A 25,548-nucleotide genomic window follows, 5' to 3' on the forward strand; every position below is an offset into this window, starting at 1 on the left:
GTTCAGTCATTAATTCACATGGTTTTTCCGATCATTGTTATGCAGATGACACACAACTCTTCTTTTCCTTCCCCCCCTCGGCCACACAGATCAATGATAAGATCTCTTCCTGCCTGGCTGACATCTCCACCTGGATGGCCAGCCACCATCTGAAGCTCAACCTCAACAAAACTGAGCTGCTCTTCTTCCCGTACAAGACCTCCTTGCTTCGTGAACTCTCAATCACGGTTGATGGCACCACAGTGACTGCCTCTCACTCTGCCAAGAGCTTGGGGGTGGTCCTGGATGACCAACTGGACCTCAAGGCAACATCAGGGTCCTGCAGATTCCTCCTATACAACATCAGGAGGATTCGACCATACCTGACGACGCACTCCACCCAGCTGCTCGTCCAGGCTACGGTGACCTCTCGCCTTGATTACTGCAACTCTCTCCTTGCAAACCTGCCAGCTTGTGCCATACAGCCACTACAGATGATTCAGAATGCCGCTGCCCGACTCATCTACAACCTCCCCAAATTCTCCCACGTCACTCCTCTGCTGCGATCACTTCACTGGCTACCGGTCGCTGCCAAGATCCGATTCAAAGCCCTGACCCTTGCCTACACTGCCGCCGACAGGACAGCCCCCATCTATTTGCAGGACATGACTGAATTCTATGTGCCTGCTCGACCACTCCGCTCTGCGGCAGCAGGGCGTCTTGCAACCCCTCCCACCCGCCCAAAGGGATCACAGAGCTTCTCCACCCTAGCTCCCCAGTGGTGGAACGAACTCCCCGTCCCTCTCCGAACCTCCCCCTCACTATCCATCTTCCGCCGTGGCCTGAAGACTCATTTCTTCAGACTATACCTAGAATAACCACCACCACGCTGTATATATTTAAAAAAAAAAAAAAAAAAAAAACCTTTTTCCTGTCACTTGTTACATGTTGCCCATCCCTGCACTTCTTGGTAAATTGTATTCGTCCTAATACTGTAGCTTATTCTTCTGCCTAGTTTGGCTTTGCAGATGTTAGACCAGGATAGTGTTCATTGTTCTCGGCTAGAAATAGCTGTACAAAATAAGTAATTGTACCTTACTGAACCCGTGTTCAGCAGTTGTCTACGATCATGAAAATGCACTTTTGTACGTCGCTTTGGATAAAAGCGTCTGCCAAATGAATGTAATGGGATGCAGACAGCAAGAGGGAGAAAGCTATACAACGTCCAACCATCTGTTAAACCTGGTAATAGAGTGAATATGCCTCGGAAAGATGAAATCAAATTGACAAGTCTAAGGCTGGGGCATTGCGGTTTAGCTAGTGGGTTGGTGCTAGTGGGGAAACACAGAGATGGCAATTGTGAGAACTGTGGAGTCCTGGAGTCTGTACAACATGTCTTGATGCATTGTCTGATCTATGCTGGGGAAAGGAGGGTTTTATTTATAGAGTTATGCAAACTGGGAATTAAAAAATTTTCCCTTAGATCATTGCTGGGCGACGGGATCGTTCAAAACGAGAGAGCTAGGGAAGTAATACAATAACCCGTTGTATATAAGTGGAATAAACCCCTCCAGGGCTGTCCCGGTTATTAGAAAATCATGTAGGCTACTTCGGTGGTAGTATGGGGTTACAGAAGAAATCATAGGACAGATGGACTGACGACAACTTCGCTTTTTCATACGTCAGTGGGCTAATTTGCCTAATCTTCGCGGGACTTTAGACCGCCGGTGGAAACGCAGACAACAATGAGCTGAAGGAACCTTTTAGATCCTTGAAAAGTAGTTCCTGGGACTAAAAGTTCTGGGTACTTTTGGTGGAAAGTGAATGATTTTTTTTATCAATCGAGAAACATGAAAATGTATTTTTACAGTGTACGTTTTTATTTTGTTCTGATCAAGCAGGATTAGTTTTTCTACAAATGTATAAACTAAAAGAACACTTACCATATGCGTGTGGATCCACATCGTCGATAAGATTTTTAACTAAAAAGATGCAGATACACATTAAATACGGACTAAAGTGAGGATCACAAAGGACTATAATGGAAACAAACTGATCAATGATCAGTTGGGTTTGTTGAAATTTGATGCATCAATTTAACACTTCCCTACAGGTAAACTGTTTCAATCTCGATACTGGATTACAAATATAACAACTGTGCTTTGAATCAAAAGATTCCCTCTGCTATGGATCCATTTATTTTGAGATCAAACTGAATGAAAGTCTGAAGGATTTCCTTTCAACAAAGATAAAATTAAAAAAAACTCATCCTACAATCAAAAAGACAGAAATTCTGAAGCTAAAAGACTAATAACCCCTTATGACACCTTTATTAACCAGTCTCTCTAAAACACCTTTATTAACCTGTCTCCCTAAAACACCTTTATAAACCTGTCTCCCTAAAACACCTTTATTAACCTGTCTCCCTAAAACACCTTTATTAACCTGTCTCCCTAAAACACCTTCATTAACCTGTCTCCCTAAAACACCTTCATTAACCTGTCTCCCTAAAACACCTTCATTAACCTGTCTCCCTAAAACATCTTTAGCAACCCATTGGTTGGAGCTTAAGTTCGGAGGCACCCGTAACTGTACTAGCGTTATACACTCGGTCTGTCGTCTTCTTAGCCAGGTAGCTAACGTTAAACTCGGTGAAAATGCAAAATGCAGAACTGCCTGAATGTGGGCTAATTTTCATTGGATTTAAGAAATTTAAATGACTTTCCGACAAAGATTTTACAGATGTAAAAGCAATAGTTAAAATGTTTTATTTTTAGTTAGCCAGCAAGCTAGTGTAATGAGTTAGAGGTTTGCTTCAGTCCAAGGGAGGATTTGAACCCGGGTCTATCACTCGTCCAAAAAGACACAAAGGCAAATGCGCTACCCAGTGAGCTGCAAGGGAAGTACACATCAGGGCTGCAAGATTTTACTGTTTTAAATGTGTGCACTAGCATGTCTGTCCATTTTGTGTGCGTGTATCAAATGTTTTTATTAGCTGATGTACCTAAATGTCCAATGGGGAAACACATTCTGTCTGGGCTTGGAGAATTTGAGATGATGTAATCAGGCAGGGAAAAAAAAGAAGATGGAAAAAAATGCTGAATCAAAGGTTTGGGGCTTTATTGTGCAGACGTGAAGTTGTTTGTGAATTCTGTCTGTTGAAATGGTGTCAGAATCTACAGAAATGACAGTTTGTGGTGGTTGTTGTGGTTATTTATTTTTATGATTATTTGATTATGATGATTACTGGGGCTTTTTGGTTATTTTATGTGGTACTGTGGTAGGGAACCCTGAAAAGTGCCAAACTCTCAGCGCTGTTCAGGTATGGGGCATGCAGCCCCACCAAGTTGTAACTGCCATCCCAACATAATCATATATTTGGAGTTTGTCTCTCCAGACCAGGAGTATCTGGGCCGGCTGTCCTGAAGGCAGTTACATGTCGGTAAACTGCACATTTAGTGCAATCAGCTGCCGCCGTTGATAGTTTGTTCTTTGTGTCGTGTGTGTTTCACACATTCCATGTTAAGCTATTCAAATATCTTAAAAGGTCGTCCCTTTGGTACAATGTTCAGGTTGCATACTGACAGTACAGAAAGTGCATGATCTTTTTATCATTCGAGAAACATGAAAATGTATTTTTGCAGTGTACGTTTTTCTTTTGTTCTGTTCAAGCAGGATTAGTTATTGTACAAATGTACAAACTAAAAGAACACTTACCTTGGATTAATGTTCTGACAGCTTGAAAAAAAAAAGAAATCACAACTAATTTACTTTTTTCTTGAACAGGCAGAAAAGGCAATGAACAAAACATAGGAAATTAGCTTGAACCAAAAAGATGGAGATACACATTAAACACAGGCTAAAGTGAGGATCACAAAGGACTACAATGGAAACAAACTGATCAATGATCAGTTGGGTTTGTTGAAATTTGATGCATCAATTAAACACTTCCCTACAGGTAAATGGTTTCAATCTCAATACTGCATTTCAAATATAACAATTGTACCTTGAATCATAAGATTCCTTCTGCTATTGATCCATTTATTTTGAGATCAAACTGAATGAAAGTCTGAAGTGGTTTCCTTTCAACAAAGATAAAATGAAAAAAACTCAACCTACCATCAAAAAGACAGAAATTAGTGAAGCTAAAAGACTAATAAACCCCTTATGACACCTTCATTATCCTCTCTCCCTAAAACACCTTCATTATCCTGTCTCCCTAAAACACCTTTATTATCCTGTCTCCCTAAAACACCTTTATTAACCTGTCTCCCAAAAACACCTTTATTAACCTGTCCCAAACCATTAACCTCCCTAAAACACCTTTATGTCCAAAACCCTGTCTCCCTAAAACACCTTTATTATCCTGTCTCCTAAAACCTTTTACCTGTCTCCCTAAACACCTTATTATCCTGTCTCCCTAAAACACCTTCATTATCCTGTCTCCCTAAAACACCTTTATTAACCTGTTTCCTAAAACATCTTTGGCAACCCATTGGTTGGAGCTTAAGTTCGGAGGCACCTGTATCTGTACTAGTGTTATACACTCGGTCTGTCGTCTTGTCTGCCAGGTAGCTAACGTTAAACTCGGTGACAATGCAGAAAGCAGAACTGCCTGAATTGTGGTATATTTTAATTGGATTTCAGAAATTTAAATGACTTTCCCACAAAAATTTTACAGATGTAAACGCAATAGTTAAAATGTTTTATTTTTAGTTATCCAGCAAGCTAGTGTAATGAGTTAGAGGTTTGCTTCAGTCCAAGGGAGGATATTCGATCACTCGTCTATGACCGTCTATCACTCGTCCAAAAGACACAAGGCAAATGCACTACCCAGTGAGCTATGAGGAAGTAGACATCAGGGCTGCAAGATTTCACTGTTAAATGTGCGCACTTGTATGTCTGTCCATTTTGTGTGTGTGTATCAAATGTTTTTATTAGCTGATGTACCTAAATGTCCAATGGAGAAACATTCTTTCTGGGCTTGGAGAATTTGAGATGATGTAATCAGGCAGGAAAAAAAAGAAGGAAAAAAATGCAAAATCTAAAGTTTGAGCCTTTATTGTGCAGACATGTGAAGTTGTTCGTGAATTCTGTCCGTTGAAATGGTGTCAGAATCTACAGAAATGACAGAGTCTGTGGTGGTTGTTGTGGTTATTTATTTTCATGATTATTTGATTATGATGATTATTGGGGCTTTTTGGTTATTTTATGTGGTACTGTGGTAGGGAACCCTGAAAAGTGCCAAACTCACAGCGCTGTTCAGGTATGGGGCATGCAGCCCCACCAAGCTGTAACTGCCATCCCAACATAATCATATATTTGGAGTTTGTCTCTCCAGACCAGGAGCATCTGGGCCTGCTGTTCTGCAGGCAGTTACATATTGGTAAATTGCACATTTAGTGCGATCAGCTACCGCCGTTGATTGTTTGTTCTTTGTGTTGGGCATGTTTCACACATTCCATGTCAAGCTATTCAAATATTTTAAAAAGTCCTCCCCTAGGTCCAATATTCAGGTTGCATACTGACAGTACAGAAAGTGCATGATCTTTTTATCATTCGAGAAACATGAAAATGCATTTTTGCAGTGTACATTTTTCTTTTGTCCTGTTCAAGCAGGATTCATTTTTGTACAAATGTACAAACTAAAAGAACACTTACCTCGGCGTTTCTTTGAACTTGAAAGGAAAAGAAAGAAATCACAACTAATGTACTTTTTTCTTTAACAGGCAGAAAAGGCAATCAACAAAGCATGGAAATTAGCTTGAACCAAAAAGATGGAGATACACATTAAACACTATTCAACAAAGATAAAATGAAAAAAACCTCCCCCTATAATCAAAAGACAGAAATTAGTGAAGCTAAAAGACTAATAAACCCCCTAAACACCTTTATTATCCTGTCTCCTAAAACACCTTTATTATCCTGTCTCCCTAAACACCTTTATTAACCTGTCTCCCTAAAACACCTTTATTAACCTGTCTCCCTAAAACACCTTTATACCTGTCTCCCTAAAACACCTTTATTACCTGTCTCCCTAAAACACCTTTATCCTGTCTCCCTAAACCCTTATTATCCTGTCTCCTAAAACACCTTTATTAACCTGTCTCCCTAAAACACCTTTATTAACCTGTCTCCCTAAAACACCTTCATTAATCCTGTCTCCTCAAAACACCTTTATTAACCTGTCTCCCTAAAACATCTTTAGCAACCTGTTACCATAAATCACTGTAACAGACTGATTCCGTGACGAGCTGCTGTTTCTGGTACTATGCAATCTGATGATGAAGGTGGGGGGAGTTGGGAAAGTAGTAAAGGAAAAACAGGAAAAGGAAAACTAAAACTACTCGTAATTCATCTCAGGAGTCAGACGGAGGGGGAGAGCAGGTAAAGATAATGAGAATGGACAGCAGCCAGTCAGAAGAGTTTAAAGTGATCTTTAAACTGAAGGTAGGGCAGTCTGCTCGCTAGTGCATTGAAGGAAGAGCTGGCTGAAATTGTAAATGCAAGGATTCTGGCAGATGGAAAGCTGCTTGTTTACTGTAAGTCTGCTACTCAGTTGACCAAAGCTGTTTCTCTGGATGCGAAAGGGAAGAGGCGAGTGGAAGGATTTGTCCCAGGGAGTAGGGCTGGTATGAAAGGAGTGATCTATGGGGTCTTGCTTGAAATATCTATCATATACTATGGGGGCGACATAGCTCAGGAGGTAAGACCGATTGTCTGGCAGTCGGAGGGTTGCCGGTTCAAACCCCGCCCTGGGCGTGTCGAAGTGTCCTTGAGCAAGACACCTAACCCCTAACTGCTCTGGCGAATGAGAGGCATCAATTGTAAAGCGCTTTGGATAAAAGCGCTATATAAATGCAGTCCATTTACCATTTACCTTCTATGGAGGAACTGGTCAGGGGCATTGATGGTGCGAAGGTTGCTGAGGCATTTTGAATAAGAGTTTTTCGGGATGGAACTAAACGTGAGTCAACTGTTGCAGTGTTAACTTTTCAGGAAGAGGCTCTTCCAGAGTGAGTGTTCCTAGGATGTTTGTCCTTTAAAGTTCATCCACATAGGAGGCCACCCTTCAGGTGTTTTAAGTGCCAGAAGTATGGCCATATTGCAGCTGCTTGCCGTGGAACTAGAAGGAGCGGTAAATGTGGGGGTGAGCATGAGATTGTTCATTGTAAGGAAAAGGAGATTAAGTGTGGTAGTTGTGGTGGAGGCCATATTGCTGGAAGTCGTGAGTGTGAGTAACACAAGCAGGAAATGAGGGTGCAGCAGTATAGGGAGATAAATAAAGGGGTGTCTTATGCTGAGGCTGTTAAAAAGGCTGCAAAATGGGGTGAGGCAGATGAGGTGAGAAGGAGAGGGAGGGCCCCTCTCAGGTAACCTGTGTAACAGAGGAGTCAGTGGTGGTAAGTAGGTTTAACTTCCTGGCTTTTATTGTTGAAGGGCGTGAGTGTGTGGTGGTAGAAGTATGGAGCTAATCAGGAAGATTCTCAGTGATAAATCCGTATAACCCTTGTCTCCAGTTAAGTACGGAGAAGTTAGATGGAATAATGGGTCAAGTGCAGCCCCCAGTGGTGTGGGCAGGAGATTATAATGCACACAGTCCTTTATGGGGCAGCAAAAATAAAGATAGGAATGGTGTGTTAACAGAAGATCTTTTGGATAAATACTCGCTTGTGATGTTGAATGACGGAAGGCCGACAAGATTTCAGGTTGGTAATGGGAGTCTGTCATGTATAGATTTAACTTTTGCATCGGCTGAGTTAGTTAGGTGTAGGGATTGGGATCTTTTGGAGCGTTACACCATGGGGAGTGATCATTTTCTCATTTTAAGTCGGTTTGGTAGAGTTTTGCAGGTGGAGAAGGAAAGCACTGTGAGAGGATTTAACTTTCAAAAAGCGAACGGGGGTAAATTTAGAGAACAACTAACGGCAGATTTGGGAGATGGTATGAGTGAGGGTAGTGTAGAAGAATGGAGTAAGTCCTTCTGTTCTGTAGTGAAAAGAGCGGCTGAAAAATCAATTCACGTCAAGGGGAACAGGAAAGAGAGGAAAATAGTGTCGTGGTGGAATAAGGCTTGTGATGAGGCAGTGCAGGCTCGTAACAGCGTATAGGCAGCTTAGAAAGAGTCCAGTTGAGAGCCATGCTATTGGATATAAGAGGCTGTGAGCAGAGGCTAGGAGGGTTATAAAAGGGGCTAAGAAAGAGAGCTGGCACAGGTTTTGTGGCACTATAGGTACAGAAACCACTGTTAAGCAAGTTTGGGGTATGATTCATCGAATGGCTGGGCTTAACAGGGGTCTGCCTATTCCTGTTATGGTAGAAGGAAATAAAGAAGGTGTAAGCAAAGGGAGAAGGCAGATCTATTAGGCAGGTTTTTCCAGAGAGTACATAGTACTGGTAATGTGGGCAGAGAGGGATAGCTGAGGAGGGAAAAAATGCTTGAGCAGGAAGGACATAAACTTCAAACGAATACTGATAATTTTCACAGCAGCCATACCACCACGCACTCTGCTCCTGCCAACTGGCTGAAGCTAAACAGGTGTGGGCTTGGTTAGTACTTGGATGGGAGACCACCAGGGAATACTAAGTTGCTGCTGGAAGTGGTGTTGGTGGGCCAGCAGGGGGCAATTTTCCCTCTGGTCGAATAAACCCCAATGCCCCAGTGCAGTGACGGGGACACTGTGCTGTAGGAGATGCCATCTTTTGGATGAGATGTTAAACCGAGGTCCTGACTCACTGTGGTCATCAAAGATCCCATGATACTATTTGCAAAGAGTAGGGGGTTCCCTGGTGTCCTGGCGAAAATACTAGATCTGGCTCACACAAAAACTTGCCCCCTAATCATCCCCTGATTTAATTGGCTAAAAAAATGTTCTCTCCCTTCAGTGGAGCTGCTCAGTGGCCAACAACAGAGGATTGTGGTTGTACTGCGCAGCTCCCAGGTGTGAATGTGTATGAGTGTGGGCATTCCTGCAAAAGAGCATCCATGCTCAAGGAACCTACCCTGGGCAAATAAAGGTTAAATAAAAAATAATGGGATTAATTTATTCTTTTCTATGCAAGAGCTGAAGCGTGCAGTAAGGCAAGGGCATAATACCATCCCTGGAAGAGATGGTCTGGGATATGAGTTGTTTAAGCACATGGATGACTTTGCTTTGAGGGAGATGTTATGTTTGATTAATATAGTGTGGGAGGAGGGGCTAATTCCGGCTGAGTGGAAGCATGCAGTGGTCCTTCCGATTTTGAAACCTGGGAAGGAAGTCGACAGTCCTGGATCATACAGGCCTATTGCCCTTACAGCAGTTATTTGTAAGATAATGGAAAGAATGGCTACTGATCGGCTTGTGCATAGACTAGAGCAGAGAGGGTATTTTTCTCCATTTCAAAGCGGGTTTAGACTAGGTCGAGCAACAATGGACGCAATCCTGATGTTAGAGACATTAAGAGAGCTCTAGTGAATAAGGAGGCAGTGATTGGTGTCTTCCTAGATACAGAGAGGGCTTACGATACGTTGTGGAAAGAGGGGTTGGTAATTAAGTTATATGATGCAGGGATTCGGGGCAGGATGTTGAATTGGATAAAAGATTTTTTGAGATCCCGTACTATTCAGGTAAAGGTGGGGGGGGGGAGTCTTTCTGACACTGTAAGTGTAGATAATGGGACCCCGCAGGGTTGTGTTATCAGTCCTGTCCTGTTTAATATAATGGTGAATGATGTTTGATGAAGTGGGAGATGGCTTTGGAAGCTCTCTCTTTGCAGATGACGGAGCAATATGGAAGAGAGGCCGCAATGTTGAATATTTGATGAGGCAGATGCAGGGAGCCTTAGATAAGGAGCAGGCTTGGGCTGATAAGTGGGATTTTAAGTTGTCAGTATCAAAGACAAAATATATGATCTTTGGCAGAAAGAAGGAAATAGATAGTGAAGGTTATTAGGTGTGTGGCTGGATTAAAAATTGACATATAGAGCACATGTGGAAAAAATGGTAAGTGAGAGAAGGTTGTAAATATTATGAGGTGCTTGACTGGCTGTTCCTGGGGGGGCAGATAGAAATTTAATGCTGATGATTTATAAGGCTATGATGAGAGCGATCTTTGATTATGGGTGCTTGGCATATGGTTCAGCGGGCAAGTCTACGCTGGCTAAGTTGGATGTTGTTCAGGCCAGGGCTCTGAGGTGCACTGGGGCATTCCGGACCCCGGCGCTGCTGGTGGAAACGGGGGAGGTTCCACTGAGGCTGCAACGTGAAAAAGTAGCGCTAAATTATTGCATTAAGCTAAAAGGCTTTGGAACAGCTTTTCCATCAACTTCTCTGTTAACCGAGTGCTGGGAGTTTGAAAAGGGTGGCAGGAGGATTAATAGGGGCAGCTATATATATTCCGTAAGGAAATACTCAGAGGAACTGGGATTTAATGGAATAAAGGGGGGCCCCCTGTATGCTGGCCACCTATCCCTCAATGGATGTGGACAGAGGTTGATGTGGACTTAGCAATAAAAGAGTTAATACAGAAAGGTGAAATAGGAAATGTTACAGCGTATGTGGAGGATCACCTTAGGAATAGGTGGGGTAACTATATAAATATTTATACTGATGGCTCAAGAGATCCTGAAAGCAGAAGAGTGGGAGTCTGCTTATACGTACCCCATGCACAAGTCTGTCAGAGTAGAAGGCTGCCTGATAGGATATCAATATTCTCCGCTGAGCTGGTTGCTTTATTGTGGGCATTGTGGTTGGTGGAAGAAGGGGATTTGGGTAATGCTGTCTTGTGCACTGATTCATTATCTGCCTTGACGGCATTGGGGGGAGGTGAGGGGGGAAGGGCTAGAATAGACATAGTTGGGGAGATATGAATGATGGTTTTTAAACTGGAGAGGCAGGGATGTAGTGTGGAGTTTTTATGGATGCCAGCGCATGTTGGGGTTGAGGGCAATGAGGTGGCAGACAGGGTAGCTAAGGCAAGTTTATGTAGGGATAATGTAGATGTGCAGGTGCCATTTGGCAGGATGGAGTGCTGCAGCATCATCAGTGAGAGACTGAATCGTCAATGGCAGCAAGAGTGCGATGCAGACAGCAGAGGGAGAAAGCTATACAACGTCCAACCATCTGTTAAACCTGGTAATAGAGTGAATATGCCTTGGAAAGATGAAATCAAATTGACAAGGCTAAGGCTGGGGCATTGCGGTTTAGCAAGTGGGATGGTGCTAGTGGGGAAACACAGAGACGGCAATTGTGAGAACTGTGGAGTCCTGGAGTCTGTACATGTCTTGATGCATTGTCTGATCTATGCTGGGGAAAGGAGGGTTTTATTTATAGAGTTAAGCAAACTGGGAATTAAAAATTTTTTCCCTTAGATCATTGCTGGGCGACGGGATCGTTCAAAACGAGAGAGCTAGGGAAGTAATACAATAACCCGTTGTATATAAGTGGAATAAACCCCTCCAGGGCTGTCCCGGTTATTAGAAAATAATGTAGGCTACTTCGGTGGTAGTATGGGGTTACAAAGGAAATCATAGGACAGATGGACTGACGACAACTTTGCTTTTTCATACGTCAGTGGGCTAATTTGCCTAATCTTCGCGGGACTTTAGACCGCGGTGGAAACGCAGACAACAATAGGCTGAAGGAACCTTTTAGTTCCTTGAAAAGTAGTTCCTGGGACTAAAAGTTCTGGGTACTTTTGGTGGAAATGTGGCTTTAGTGTGATCAGCTGCCGCCGTTGATTGTTTGTTCTTTGTGTGGGGCGTGTTTCACACATTCCATGTCAAGCTACTCAAATATTTTAAAAAGTCCTCCCCTAGGTACAATGTTCAGGTTGCAGACTGACAGTACAGAAAGTGCATGATCTTTTTATCATTCGAGAAACATGAAAATTTATTTTTACAGTGTACGTTTTTCTCTTGTTCTGTTCAAGCAGGATTAGTTTTTGTACAAATGTACAAAGTAAAAGAACACTTACCATCTTTTGTTGAGTGTTTTCTTCTGTTGGCTTGAAAAAAAAGAAATCACAACTAATTAAATTTTTTCTTGAACAGGCAAAAAAGGCAATGAACAAAACATAGGAAATTAGCTTGAACCAAAAAGATGGAGATACACATTAAACAGAGGCTAAAGTGAGGATCACAAAGGACTACAATGGAAGCAAACTGATCAATGATCAGTTGGGTTTGTTTAAATGTGCATCAATTTAACACTTCCCTACAGGGAAATGGTTTCAATATCAATACTGAATTTAAAATATAACAATTGTGCCATGAATCACAAGATTCTTTCTGCTGTGGATCCATTTATTTTGAGATCAAACTGAACGACAGTCTGAAGTGGTTTCCTTTCAACAAAGATAAAATGAAAAAAACTCAACCTATGATCAAAAAAACAGAAATTAGTGAAGCTAAAATACTAATAAACCCCTTATAACACCTTTATTAACCTGTCTCCCTAAAACATCTTTAGCAACCTGTTACCCAAAATCACTGTCAAGGGCTGATTCCGTGACAAGCCTGTAAGCCATGCTAATCATTTTTATTAAAGATCACGCAACTCTGTTTTTCCAAAATGCCGGCTTATTCCACATAGGGGAAAAGTCATGTTTGTGTTAGGTATTCGTGTTGCAATGACTGTTCTGTCTGTCTGATCTGATAATGTGATCATTTTTAGCTGGTGCTAGTTTGTAATGTTGCGTTTGTATGTGTTATTTTTACTATTTATGTGGCAAATGTTTCTGTTTAAAAGTTTTGCTTGAATAACACATTACCCCCTATTTTCACTGACCATTAAAACAATGCTAAAACTTACTCACTTCCGCGTCTCAGCTCCATGCACTCCCAAACGGAGCAACAGAACAAACCAACCTAATGTAGACGGGGGTGGATGGCAGCTACCACTGCAGTCTCAGGTTACGGGGGGAATTTTTGTATTTATTTATAATCTGCAGATCATTTCAAGTGCCTTAATTCTCTTTTCTTAGTTTATAGATTATTTATGAAACTGGATTCAGGTTCTCTGTATTGTTCATTTATTGTAGTTTGGCTGTTCTAAGCTAACAGATTTAATGCATGGTGGTTCATGGCAGGGGAGGAGCTACTTGTATAAAGAGAGTCCTGGCAGTCCTAACGATCTGTACAAACAACACGAGAATTCGACTAAATATTGTCTTAATCAATAAAACAAAGAAATTGAGCTGCTGTTTCTGGTACTATGCAATCTGATGATGAAGGTGGGGGGAGTTGGGAAAGTAGTAAGGGGAAAAACAGGAAAAGGAAAACTAAAACTACTCGGAGGGGGAGAGCAGGTAAAGATAATGAGAATGGACAGCAGCCAGTCAGAAGAGTTTAAAGTGATCTTTAAACTGAAGGTAGGGCAGTCTGCTCGCTAGTGCATTGAAGGAAGAGCTGGCTGAAATTTTAACTGCAAGGATTCTGACAAATGGAAAGCTGCTTGTTTTCTGTAAAGCCGCGTTTCCACCGCAGGAACTTTACCCTGGAACTAGGAACCTTTTGAGGAACTCGGTGCGTTTTGACCGCAGGAACTAGGGTCTAAATTAAGTTCGGGGGACTTTATTTTACCCCCAAAAAAGTTCCTGCTCGGGGGGTAGTACTTTCCAAAAGTACCGGAACCTTTGGCGTGGGGCGCAAGCGCTGAAAATTTCTGATTGGTCGACAACTTGCAGTGTTTTATTTCAACCGCCATGTTCTGCACCCGCAAACCGATTTATTTTCATAATAACTTCAAATCAAACTTGTATGTTATGCGGCGCAGTAGCCTACTTTTGGTTATAGCCTGCCAACGTCTTGGAATTATAACGTGTGCTCTTCTGTTCTTTTCTTGCTTTACTAGTATTCGTTTTATAAAATGCTAAGCATTCGTGCTGGGACAGCATATTACGTACCAAAACATTCAAACGGATTAATTTGGTTGCTGAATATTTTCTTCCGGATTTTCTTTGTTAGCCCGTTGTAATAGGGGCGACATAGCTCAGGAGGTAAGACCGATTGTCTGGCAGTCGAAGGGTTGCCGGTTCAAACCCCGCCCTGGGCGTGTCGAAGTGTCCTTGAGCAAGACACCTAACCCGTAACCCCTAACTGCTCTGGCGAATGAGAGGCATCAATTGTAAAGCACTTTGGATAAAAGCGTTATATAAATGCAGTCCATTTACCATTTACCATTTAATTGACTCAAAACGTTTGATACAGTTATGTGAGGTATGCGGTAGTTCTGCGTAATTTACATTGGTGATACAGTGTATACAGTGCTTCCGCACTTTTTGTCAGGGTAAAATAACAGGTTACTTTTGGTGGAAACGCGGCTTAAGTCTGCTGCTCAGCTGGCCAAAGCTGTATCTCTGGATGCGAAAGCGAAGAGGCGAGTGGAAGGATTTGTCCCAGGGAGTAGGGCTGGTATGAAAGGAGTGATCTATGGGGTCTCGCTTGAAATATCTATGGAGGAACTGGTCAGGGGCATTGATGGTGCAAAGGTTGCTGAGGCATTTTGAATAAGTTTTTCGGGATGGAGCTAAACGTGAGTCAACTGTTGCAGTGTTAACTTTTCAGGAAGAGGCTCTTTCAGAGCGAGTGTTCCTAGGATGTTTGTCCTTTAAAGTTCATCCACATAGGAGGCCACCCTTGAGGTGTTTTAAGTGCCAGAAGTATGGCCATATTGCAGCTGCTTGCCGTGGAACTAGAAGGAGCGGTAAATGTGGGGGTGAGCATGAGATTTTTCATTGTAAGGAAAAGGAGATTAAGTGTGGCAGTTGTGGTGGAGGGCATATTGCTGGAAGTCGTGAGTGTGAGAAACACAAGCAGGAAATGAGGGTGCAGCAGTATAGGGAGATAAATAAAGGGGTGTCTTATGCTGAGGCTGTTAAAAAGGCTGCAAAATGGGGTGAGGCAGATGAGGTGAGAAGGAGAGGAGGGGAGGGCCCCTCTCAGGTAACCTGTGTAACAGAGGAGTCAGTGGTGGTAAGTAGGTTTAACTTCCTGGCTTTTATTGTTGAAGGGCGTGAGTGTGTGGTGGTAGAAGTATGGAGCTCATCAGGAAGATTCTCAGTGATAAATCCGTATAACCCTTGTCTCCAGTTAAGTATGGAGAAGTTAGATGGAATAATGGGTCAAGTGCAGCCCCCAGTGGTGTGGGCAGGAGATTTTAATGCACACAGTCCTTTATGGGGCAGCAAAAATAAAGATAGGAATGGTGTGTTAACAGAAGATCTTTTGGATAAATACTCGCTTGTGATGTTGAATGACGGAAGGCCGACAAGATTTCAGGTTGGTAATGGGAGTCTGTCATGTATAGATTTAACTTTTGCATCGGCTGAGTTAGTTAGGTGTAGGGATTGGGATCTTTTGGAGCGTTACACCATGGGGAGTGATCATTTTCTCATTTTAAGTCGGTTTGGTAGAGTTTTGCAGGTGGAGAAGGAAAGCACTGTGAGAGGATTTAACTTTCAAAAAGCAACGGGGTAAATTTAGAGAACAACTATCGGCAGATTTGTGAGATGGTATGAGTGAGGGTAGTGTAGAAGAATGGAGTAAGTCCTTCTGTTCTGTAGTGAAAAGCGGCTGAAAAATCAATTCAGTCAAGGGAACAGGAAAGAGAGGAAAATAGTGTGTGGTGGAATAAGGCTTGTGATGAGGCAGTGCAGGCTCGTAACGAGCGTATAGGCAGCTTAGAAAGAGTCCAGTTGAGAGCCATGCTATTGGATATAAGAGGCTGTGAGCAGAGGCTAGGAGGGTTATAAAAGGGGCTAAGAAAGAGAGCTGGCACAGGTTTTGTGGCACTATAGGTACAGAAACCACTGTTAAGCAAGTTTGGGGTATGATTCATCGAATGGCTGGGCTTAACAGGGTCTGCCTATTCCTGTTATGGTAGAAGGAAATAAAGAAGGTGTAAGCAAAGGGAGAAGGCAGATCTATTAGGCAGGTTTTTCCAGAGAGTACATAGTATGGTAATGTGGGCAGAGAGGGATCAGCTGAGGAGGAAAAAATGCTTGAGCAGGAAGGACATAAACTTCAAACGAATATTGATCATTTTCACAGCAGCCATACCACCACACACTCTGCTCCTGCCAACTGGCTGAAGCTAAACAGGTGTGGGCTTGGTTAGTACTTGGATGGGAGACCACCAGGGAATACTGAGTTGCTGCTGGAAGTGGTGTTGGTGGGCCAGCAGGGGGCAATTTTCCCTCTGGTCGAATAAACCCCAATGCCCCAGTGCAGTGACGGGACACTGTGCTGTAGGAGATGCCATCTTTTGGATGAGAGTTAAACCGAGGTCCTGACTCACTGTGGTCATTAAAGATCCCATGATACTATTTGCAAAGGTAGGGGGTTCCCTGGTGTCCTGGCTAAAATCCCAGATCTGGCTCACACAAAAACTTGCCCCTAATCATCCCCGGATTTAATTGGCTAAAAAAAATGTTCTCTTCCTTCAGTGGAGCTGCTCAGTGGCCAACAACAGAGGATTGTGGTTGTACTGCACAGCTCCCAGGTGTGAATGTGTATGAGTGTGGGCATTCCTGCAAAAGAGCATCCATGCTCAGTGAACCTACCCTGGGCAAATAAAGGTTAAATAAAAAATAATAGGGATGGGATTAATTTATTCTTTTCTATTGAAGAGCTGAAGCGTGCAGTAAGGCAAGGGCATAATACCACCCTGGAAGAGATGGTCTGGGATATGAGTTGTTTAGCACATGGATGACTTTGCTTTGGGGAGATGTTATGTTTGATTAATACAGTGTGGGAGGAGGGCTAATTCCGGCATGGAAGCATGCAGTGGTCGTTCCGATTTTGAAACCTGGGAAGGAAGCGACAGTGCTGGATCATACAGGCCTATTGCCCTTACAGCAGTTATTTGTAAGATAATGGAAAGAATGGCTACTGATCGGCTTGTGCATAGACTAGAGCAGAGAGGGTATTTTTCTCCATTTCAAAGCGGGTTTAGACTAGGTCGAGCAACAATGGACGCAATCCTGATGTTAGAGACATTAAGATAGCTCTAGTGAATAAGGAGGCAGTGATTGGTGTCTTCCTAGATACAGAGAGGTCTTACAATACGTTGTGGAAAGAGGGGTTGGTAATTAAGTTATATGATGCAGGGATTCGGGGCAGGATGTTGAATTGGATAAAAGATTTTTTGAGATCCCGTACTATTCAGGTAAAGGTGGGGGGGGAGTCTTTCTGACACTGTAAGTGTAGATAATGGGACCCCACAGGGTAGTGTTATCAGTCCTGTCCTGTTTAATATAATGGTGAATGATGTTTGATGAAGTGGGAGATGGCTTTGGAAGCTCTCTCTTTGCAGATGACGGAGCAATATGGAAGAAAGGCCGCAATGTTGAATATTTGATGAGGCAGATGCAGGGAGCCTTAGATAAGGAGCAGGCTTGGGCTGATAAGTGGGGTTTTAGGTTGTCAGTATCAAAGACAAAATATGTGATCTTTGGCAGAAAGAAGAAAAATAAGATAGTTGGGTATATGAGAAGCAACTGAAAAAAGTGAAGGGTTATTAGGTGTGTGGCTGGATTAAAAATTGATTAAATATACAGCACATGTGGAAAAAATGATAAGTAAGTGTGAGAAGGTTGTAAATATTATGAGGTGCTTGACTGGCTGTTCCTGGGGGGCAGATAGAAATCTAATGCTGATAACCTTTACTAACCTGTATCTCTAAAACACCCTTACTAACCGGTCTCCCTAAAACACCATCATCCTACCTGTCTCCCTAAAACGCCCCTATAAACCTGTCTCCCTAAAACACCCTTATTAACCTGTCTCCCTAAAACACCTTTATTAACCTGTCTCCCTAAAACACCTTTATTAACCTGTCTCCACAAAACATCTTTGGCAACCCATTGGTTGGAGCTTAAGTTCGGAGGCACCTGTATCTGTACTAGTGTTATACACTCGGTCTGTCGTCTTGTCAGCCAGGTAGCTAACGTTAAACTCGGTGACAATGCAGAAAGCGGAACTGCCTGAAATGTGGCTATATTTTCATTGGATTTCAGAAATTTAAATGACTTTCCCACAAAAATTTCACAGATGCAAAAGCAGACTGACAGTACAGAAAGTGTATGATCTTTTCATCATTCGAGAAACATGAAAATGTATTTTTGCTGCGTACGTGTTTGTTTTGTTCTGTTCAAGCAGGATTAGTTATTGAACAAATGTACAAACTAAAAGAACACTTACCTTGGATTAATGATCCGAAAGCTTGAAAAAAAAAGAAATCACAACTAATTTACTTTTTTTTTGAACAGGCAGAAAAGGCAATGAACAAAACATAGGAAATTAGGTGGAACCAAAAACCAACTGAACTGAATGAAAGTCCGAAGTGGATTCCTTTCAACAAAGATAAAATGAAAAAAACTCATCCTACAATCAAAAAGACAGAAATTAGTGAAGCTAAAAGACTAATAACCCCTTATGACACCTTTATTAACCTGTCTCCCTAAAACACCTTTATTAACCTGTCTCCCTAAAACACCTTTATTAACCTGTCTCCCTAAAACACCTTTATTAACCTGTCTCCCTAAAACATCTTTATTAACCTGTCTTCTTAAAACACCTTTATTAACCTGTCTCCCTAAAACACCTTTATTAACCTGTCTCCCTAAAGCACCTTTATTAACCTGTCTCTCTAAAACATCTTTAGCAACCCATTGGTTGGAGCTTAATTTCGGAGCCACCCGTATCTGTACTAGCGTTATACACTCGGTCTGTCGTCTTCTTAGCCAGGTAGCTAACGTTAAACTCGGTGAAAATGCAAAATGCAGAACTGCCCGAAGTGTGGCTATATTTTCCATTGGATTTCAGAAATTTAAATAACATTCCAACAAAAATTTCACAGATGCAAAAGCAGACTGACAGTGCAGAAAGTGCATGATTTTTTTTTATCAATCGAGAAACATGAAAATGTATTTTTACAGTGTACGTTTTTATTTTGTTCTGTTCAAGCAGGATTAGTTTTTCTACAAATGTATAAACTAAAAGAACACTTACCATATTCCTGTGGATCCACATTGTCGAGAATCTTTTTAACTAAAAAGATGGAGATACACATTAAACACAGGCTAAAGTGAGGATCACAAAGGACTACAATGGAAACAAAGTGATCAATGATCAGTTGGGTTTGTTGAAATTTGATGCATCAATTTAACACTTCCCTACAGGTAAATGATTTCAATCTCAATACTGGATTTCAAATATAACAACCCGTATCTGTACTAGCGTTATACACTCGGTCTGTCGTCTTCTTAGCCAGGTAGCTAACGTTAAACTCGGTGAAAATGCAAAATGCAGAACTGCCCGAAGTGTGGGTATGTTTTCATTGGATTTAAGAAATTTAAATGACTTTCCGACAAAGATTTTACAGATGCAAAAGCAATAGTTAAAATGTTTTATTTTTAGTTAGCCAGCAAGCTAGTGTAATGAGTTAGAGGTTTGCTTCAGTCCAAGGGAGGATTTGAACCCGGGTCTATCACTCGTCCAAAAAGACACAAAGGCAAATGCGCTACCCAGTGAGCTACAAGGGAAGTACACATCAGGGCTGCAAGATTTTACTGTTTTAAATGTGTGCACTAGCATGTCTGTCCATTTTGTGTGCGTGTATCAAATGTTTTTATTAGCTGATGTACCTAAATGTCCAATGGGGAAACACATTCTATCTGGGCTTGGAGAATTGGAGATGATGTAATCAGGCAGGAAAAAAAAAAAGAAGATGGAAAAAAATGCTGAATATAAAGTTTGGGGCTTAATTGTGCAGATGTGAAGTTGTTTGTGAATTCTGTCTGTTGAAATGGTTTTCAGAATCTACAGAAATGACAGAGCCTGTGGTGGTTGTTGTGGTTATATATTTTCATGATTATTTGATTATGATGATTATTGGGGCTTTTTGGTTATTTTATGTGCTACTGTGGTAGGGAACCCTGAAAAGTGCCAAACTCTCAGCTCTGTTCAGGTATGGGGCATGCAGCCCCACCAAGTTGTAACTGCCATCCCAACATAATCATATCTTTGGAGATTGTCTCTGCAGACCAGGAGTATCTCGGTCTGCTGTCCTGCAGGCAGTTACATGTTGGTAAATTGCACATTTAGTGCAATCATATGCCGCCGTTGATAGTTTGTTCTTTGTGTGGTGCGTGTTTCACACATTCCATGACAAGCTATTCAAATATTTTAAAAGGTCCTCCCTTAGGTACAATGTTCAGGTTGCATACTGACATTACAGAAAGTGCATGATCTTTTCATCATTCAAGAAACATGAAAATGTATTTTTGCAGTGTACGTGTTTCATTTGTTCTGTTCAAGCAGGATTAGTTATTGAACAAATGTACAAACTAAAAGAACACTTACCTTCGAATAATGATCCGACAGCTTGAAAAAAAAAGAAATCACAACTAATTTACTTTTTTCTTGAACAGGCAGAAAAGGCAATGAACAAAACATAGGAAATTAGGTGGAACCAAAAACCAACTGAACTGAATGAAAGTCCGAAGTGGATTCCTTTCAACAAAGATAAAATGAAAAAAACTACTCCTAGAATAAAAAAGACAGAAATTAGTGAAGCTAAAAGACTAATAACCCCTTATGACACCTTTATTAACCTGTCTCCCTAAAACACCTTTATTATCCTGTCTCCCTAAAACACCTTTATTAACCTGTCTCCCTAAAACACCTTTATTAACCTGTCTCCCTAAAACACCTTTATTAACCTGTCTCCCTAAAACACCTTTATTAACCTGTCTCCCTAAAACATCTTTATTAACCTGTCTCCCTAAAACACCTTTATTAACCTGTCTCCCTAAAACAATTTTATTAACTTGTCTCCCTAAAACACCTTTATTAACCTGTCTCCCTAAAACATCTTTATTAACCTGTCTCCCTAAAACACCTTCATTATCCTGTCTCCCTAAAACACCTTTATTATCCTGTCTCCCTAAAACACCTTTATTAACCTGTCTCCCTAAAACACCTTTATTAACCTGTCTCCCTAAAACATCTTTAGCAACCCATTGGTTGGAGCTTAATTTCGGAGGCACCCGTATCTGTACTAGCGTTATACACTCGGTCTGTCGTCTTCTTAGCCAGGTAGCTAGTGTAATGAGTTAGAGGTTTGCTTCAGTCCAAGGGAGGATTTGAACCCGGGTCTATCACTCGTCCAAAAAGACACAAAGGCAAATGCGCTACCCAGTGAGCTACAAGGGAAATACACATCAGGGCTGCAAGATTTTACTGTTTTAAATGTGTGTATGTATGTAGGTTCATTTTGTGTGTGTGTATCAACTGTTTTTATTAGCTGATGTACCTAAATGTCCAATGGGGAAACATTCTTTCTGGGCTTGGAGAATTGGAGATGATGTAATCAGGCAGGAAAAAAAAAAAGAAGATGGAAAAAAATGCTAAATCTAAAGTCTGAGGCTTTATTGTGCAGACATGTGAAGTTGTTTGTGAATTCTGTTTGTTGAAATGGTGTCAGAATCTACAGAAATGACAGAGCCTGTGGTGGTTGTTGTGGTTATTTATTTTTATGATTATTTGATTATGATGATTATTGGGGCTTTTTGGTTATTTTATGTGGTACTGTGGTAGGAAACCCTGAAAAGTGCCAAACTCTCAGCGCTGTTCAGGTATGGGGCATGCAGCCCCACCAAGCTGTAACTGCCATCCCAACATAATCATATCTTTGGAGTTTGTCTCTGCAGACCAGGTGCATCTCGGTCTGCTGTCCTGCAGGCAGTTACATGTTGGTAAATTGCACATTTAGTGCGATCAGCTGCCGCTGTTGATAGTTTGTTCTTTGTGTGGTGTGTGTTTCACACATTCCATGTCAAGCTCCTCAAATCATTTAAAAAGTCCTCCCGTAGGTACAATGTTCAGGTTGCAGACTGACAGTACAGAAAGTGCATGATCTCTTTGTATTTTTACAGTGTATGTTTTTCTTTTGTTCTGTTCAAGCAGGATTAGTTTTTCTACAAATGTAAACTAAAAGAACACTTACCATATTTGCTTGGATCCACATCGTCGAGAAGCTCTTTAACTAAAAAGATGGAGATACACATTAAACACAGGCTAAAGCGAGGATCACAAAGGATTACAATGGAAACAAACTGATCAATGATCAGTTGGGTTTGTTGAAATTTGATGCATCAATTTAACACTTCCCTACAGGTAAATGGTTTCAATCTCAATACTGGATTTAAAATATAACAACTGTGCCTTGAATCACAAGATTCCTTCTGCTATGGATCCATTTATTTTGAGATCAAACTGAATGAAAGTCTGAAGTGGTTTCCTTTCAACAAAGATAAAATGAAAAAAACTCATCCTACAATCAAAAAGACAGAAATTAGTGAAGCTAAAAGACGAATAACCCCCTTATGACACCTTTATTAACCTGTCTCCCTAAAACACCTTTATTAACCTGTCTCCCTAAAACACCTTTATTAACCTGTCTCCCTAAAACACCTTTATTAACCTGTCTCCCTAAAACATCTTTAGCAACCCATTGGTTGGAGCTTAATTTCGGAGGCACCCGTATCTGTACTAGCGTTATACACTCGGTCTGTCGTCTTCTTAGCCAGGTAGCTAACGTTAAACTCGGTGAAAATGCAAAATGCAGAACTGCCCGAAGTGTGGCTATATTTTCATTGGATTTCAGAAATTTAAATGACTTTCCCACAAAAATTTTACAGATGCAAAAGCAATAGTTAAAATGTTTTATTTTTAGTTAGCCAGCAAGCTAGTGTAATGAGTTAGAGGTTTGCATCAGTCCAAGGGAGGATTTGAACCCGGGTCTATCACTCGTCCAAAAAGACACAAAGGCAAATGCGCTACCCAGTGAGCTACGAGGGAAATACACATCAGGGCTGCAAGATTTTACTGTTTTAAATGTGTGCACTAGCATGTCTGTCCATTTTGTGTGCGTGTATCAAATGTTTTTATTAGCTGATGTACCTAAATGTCCAATGGGGAAACATATTCTATCTGGGCTTGGAGAATTGGAGATGATGTAATCAGGCAGGAAAAAAAAAGAAGATGGAAAAAAGTGCTGAATATAAAGTTTGGGGCTTTATTGTGCAGATGTGAAGTTGTTTGTGAATTCTGTCTGTTGAAAAGGTTTTCAGAATCTACAGAAATGACAGAGCCTGTGGTGGTTGTTGTGGTTATATATTTTCATGATTATTTGATGATGATGATTATTGGGGCTTTTTGGTTATTTTATGTGGTACTGTGGTAGGGAACCCTGAAAATTGCCAAACTCTCAGCGCTGTTCAGGTATGGGGCATGCAGCCCCACCAAGCTGTAACTGCCATCCCAACATAATCATATCTTTGGAGTTTGTCTCTGCAGACCAGGTGCATCTCGGTCTGCTGTCCTGCAGGCAGTTACATGTTGGTAAATTGCACATTTAGTGCGATCAGCTGCCGCCGTTGATAGTTTGTTCTTTGTGTGGTGCGTGTTTCACACATTCCATGTCAAGCTATTCAAATATCTTAAAAGGTCGTCCCTTAAGTACAATGTTCAGGTTGCAGACTGACAGTACAGAAAGTGCATGATCTTTTTATCATTCGAGAAACATGAAAATGTATCTTTGCAGTGTACGTGTTTGTTTTGTTCTGTTCAAGCAGGATTAGATTTTGTACAAATGTACAAACTAAAAGAACACTTACCTTCGATGAATGTTTTGACAGCTTGAAAAAAAAAAGAAATCACAACGAATTTACTTTTTTCTTGAACAGGCAGAAAAGGCAATGAACAAAACATAGGAAATTAGCTTGAACCAAAAAGATGGAGATACACATTAAACACAGGCTAAAGTGAGGATCACAAAGGACTACAATGGAAACAAAGTGATCAATGATCAGTTGGGTTTGTTGAAATCTGATGCATCAATTTAACACTTCCCTACAGGAAAATGGTTTCAATCTCAATACTGGATTTCAAATATAACTGTGCCTTGAATCACAAGATTCTTTCTGCTATGGATCCATTTATTTTGAGATCAAACTGAATGAAAGTCTGAAGTGGTTTCCTTTCAACAAAGATAAAATGAAAAAAACTCAACCTACAATCAAAAAGACAGAAATTAGTGAAGCTAAAAGACTAATTACACCTTTATTAACCTGTCTCCCTAAAACACCATTATTAACCTGTCTCCCTAAAACACCTTTATTAACCTGTCTCCCTAAAACATCTTTATAAACCTGTCTCCCTAAAACACCTTTATTAACCTGTCTCCCTAAAACACCTTTATTAACCTGTCTCCCTAAAACACCTTTATTAACCTGTCTCCCTAAAACACCTTTATTAACCTGTCTCCCTAAAACATCTTTATTAACCTGTCTCCCTAAAACACCTTTATTAACCTGTCTCCCTAAAACACCTTTATTAACCTGTCTCCCTAAAACACTTTTATTAACCTGTCTCCCTAAAACACGTTTATTAACCTGTCTCCCTAAAACATCTTTATTAACCTGTCTCCCTAAAACACCTTTATTAACCTGTCTCCCTAAAACACCTTTATTAACCTGTCTCCCTAAAACATCTTTAGCAACCCGTTACCCTAAATCACTGTCACAGGCTGATTCCGTGACGAGCCTGTAAGCCATGCTAATCATTTTTATTAAAGATCACGCAAATCTGTTTTTCCAAAATGACGGCTTATTCCACATAGGGGAAAGTCATGTTTGTGTTAGGTATTCGTGTTGCAATGACTGTTCTGTCTGTCTGTTCTAATAGTGTGATTATTTTTCTTGTATCAGATAAGGTCTAGTTGGTGCTAGTTTGAAATGTTGCATTTGTGTGTGTTATTTTTGCTATTTATGTGCCAAATGACTAGCGTGTAAATGTTTCTGTTTAAATGTTTTGGTTGAATAACACATATCACCCCTATTTTCACTGACCGTTAAAACCATGCTAAACGTACTCACTTCCGCGTCTCAGCTCCATGCACTGCCAAATGGAGCAACAGAACAAACCAACCTAATGTAGACGGGGGTGGATGGCATCTACCATTGCAGTCTCAGGTTACGGGGGGAATTTTTGTATTTATTTATAATTTGCGTGTAGATCATTTCAAGTGCCTTAATTCTCTTTTTCTTAGCTCACAGATTATTTATGAAATTGGTTTCATGTTTTCTGTATTGTTCATTTATTAACTGATTTAATGTATGGTGGTTCATGCCAGGGGAGGAGCTACTTGTAAAAAGAGAGTTCCTCCTGGCAGTCTTAAGCCGCACTTCCACCGCAGGAACTTTACCCCGGAACTAGGAACCTTTTGAGGAACTCAGTGCGTTTCCACCGCAGGAACTAGGGTCTTAGTTCCTGTGGCTTTATTTTACCCCCCAAAAAGTTCCTGCTCGGGGGGTAGTACTTTCCGAAAGTACAGGAACCTTTTGGGTGGAGCTTGCAGCGCTGAACATTTCTGATTGGTCGAGTACTCGCAGCATTTTTTTGTATTTATTTTCAAGCACCATGTTTGAAAATATGCAGCCGCAAACCGACTTATTTTCATAATAACTTCAAATCAAACTTGTATGTTATGCGGCGCAGTAGCCTATTTTTGGTTATAGCCTG

At 41.1% G+C, this 25,548-nt stretch overlaps 1 protein-coding gene and 1 long non-coding RNA gene across 4 annotated transcripts in view; both read right to left on the reverse strand.

Annotated features, from left to right (window-relative positions):
* Positions 1-3,533: 3,533 nt before the first annotated feature.
* The window catches only part of LOC135246948 (carcinoembryonic antigen-related cell adhesion molecule 21-like), a 49,266-nt gene continuing 27,251 nt past the window's right edge, over positions 3,534-25,548 (reverse strand). For 2 of the 3 annotated variants that reach the window (XM_064320228.1, XM_064320227.1), the window contains exons 6-7: positions 23,643-23,663; positions 18,908-19,011 (exon numbers count right to left, since the gene is read on the reverse strand). In XM_064320228.1, the coding sequence (XP_064176298.1) occupies positions 18,923-19,011; positions 23,643-23,663 (110 nt within the window). In that variant the 3' untranslated portion in view covers positions 18,908-18,922. Of the gene's footprint in view, positions 3,718-18,907; positions 19,012-23,642; positions 23,664-25,548 lie in introns of those variants that run through there. The other variant, XM_064320229.1, reaches the window with a different exon arrangement.
* On the reverse strand, positions 6,333-7,212 carry LOC135246950 (uncharacterized). Its single transcript, XR_010328036.1, has 2 exons — positions 6,853-7,212; positions 6,333-6,640 (listed from the first exon to the last, which is right to left on the reverse strand). It is a non-coding gene; the product is annotated as an uncharacterized LOC135246950 (long non-coding RNA).

Source organism: Anguilla rostrata, unplaced genomic scaffold (assembly GCF_018555375.3).
Source record: "Anguilla rostrata isolate EN2019 unplaced genomic scaffold, ASM1855537v3 scaf0992, whole genome shotgun sequence".
NCBI lineage: Eukaryota > Metazoa > Chordata > Actinopteri > Anguilliformes > Anguillidae > Anguilla > Anguilla rostrata.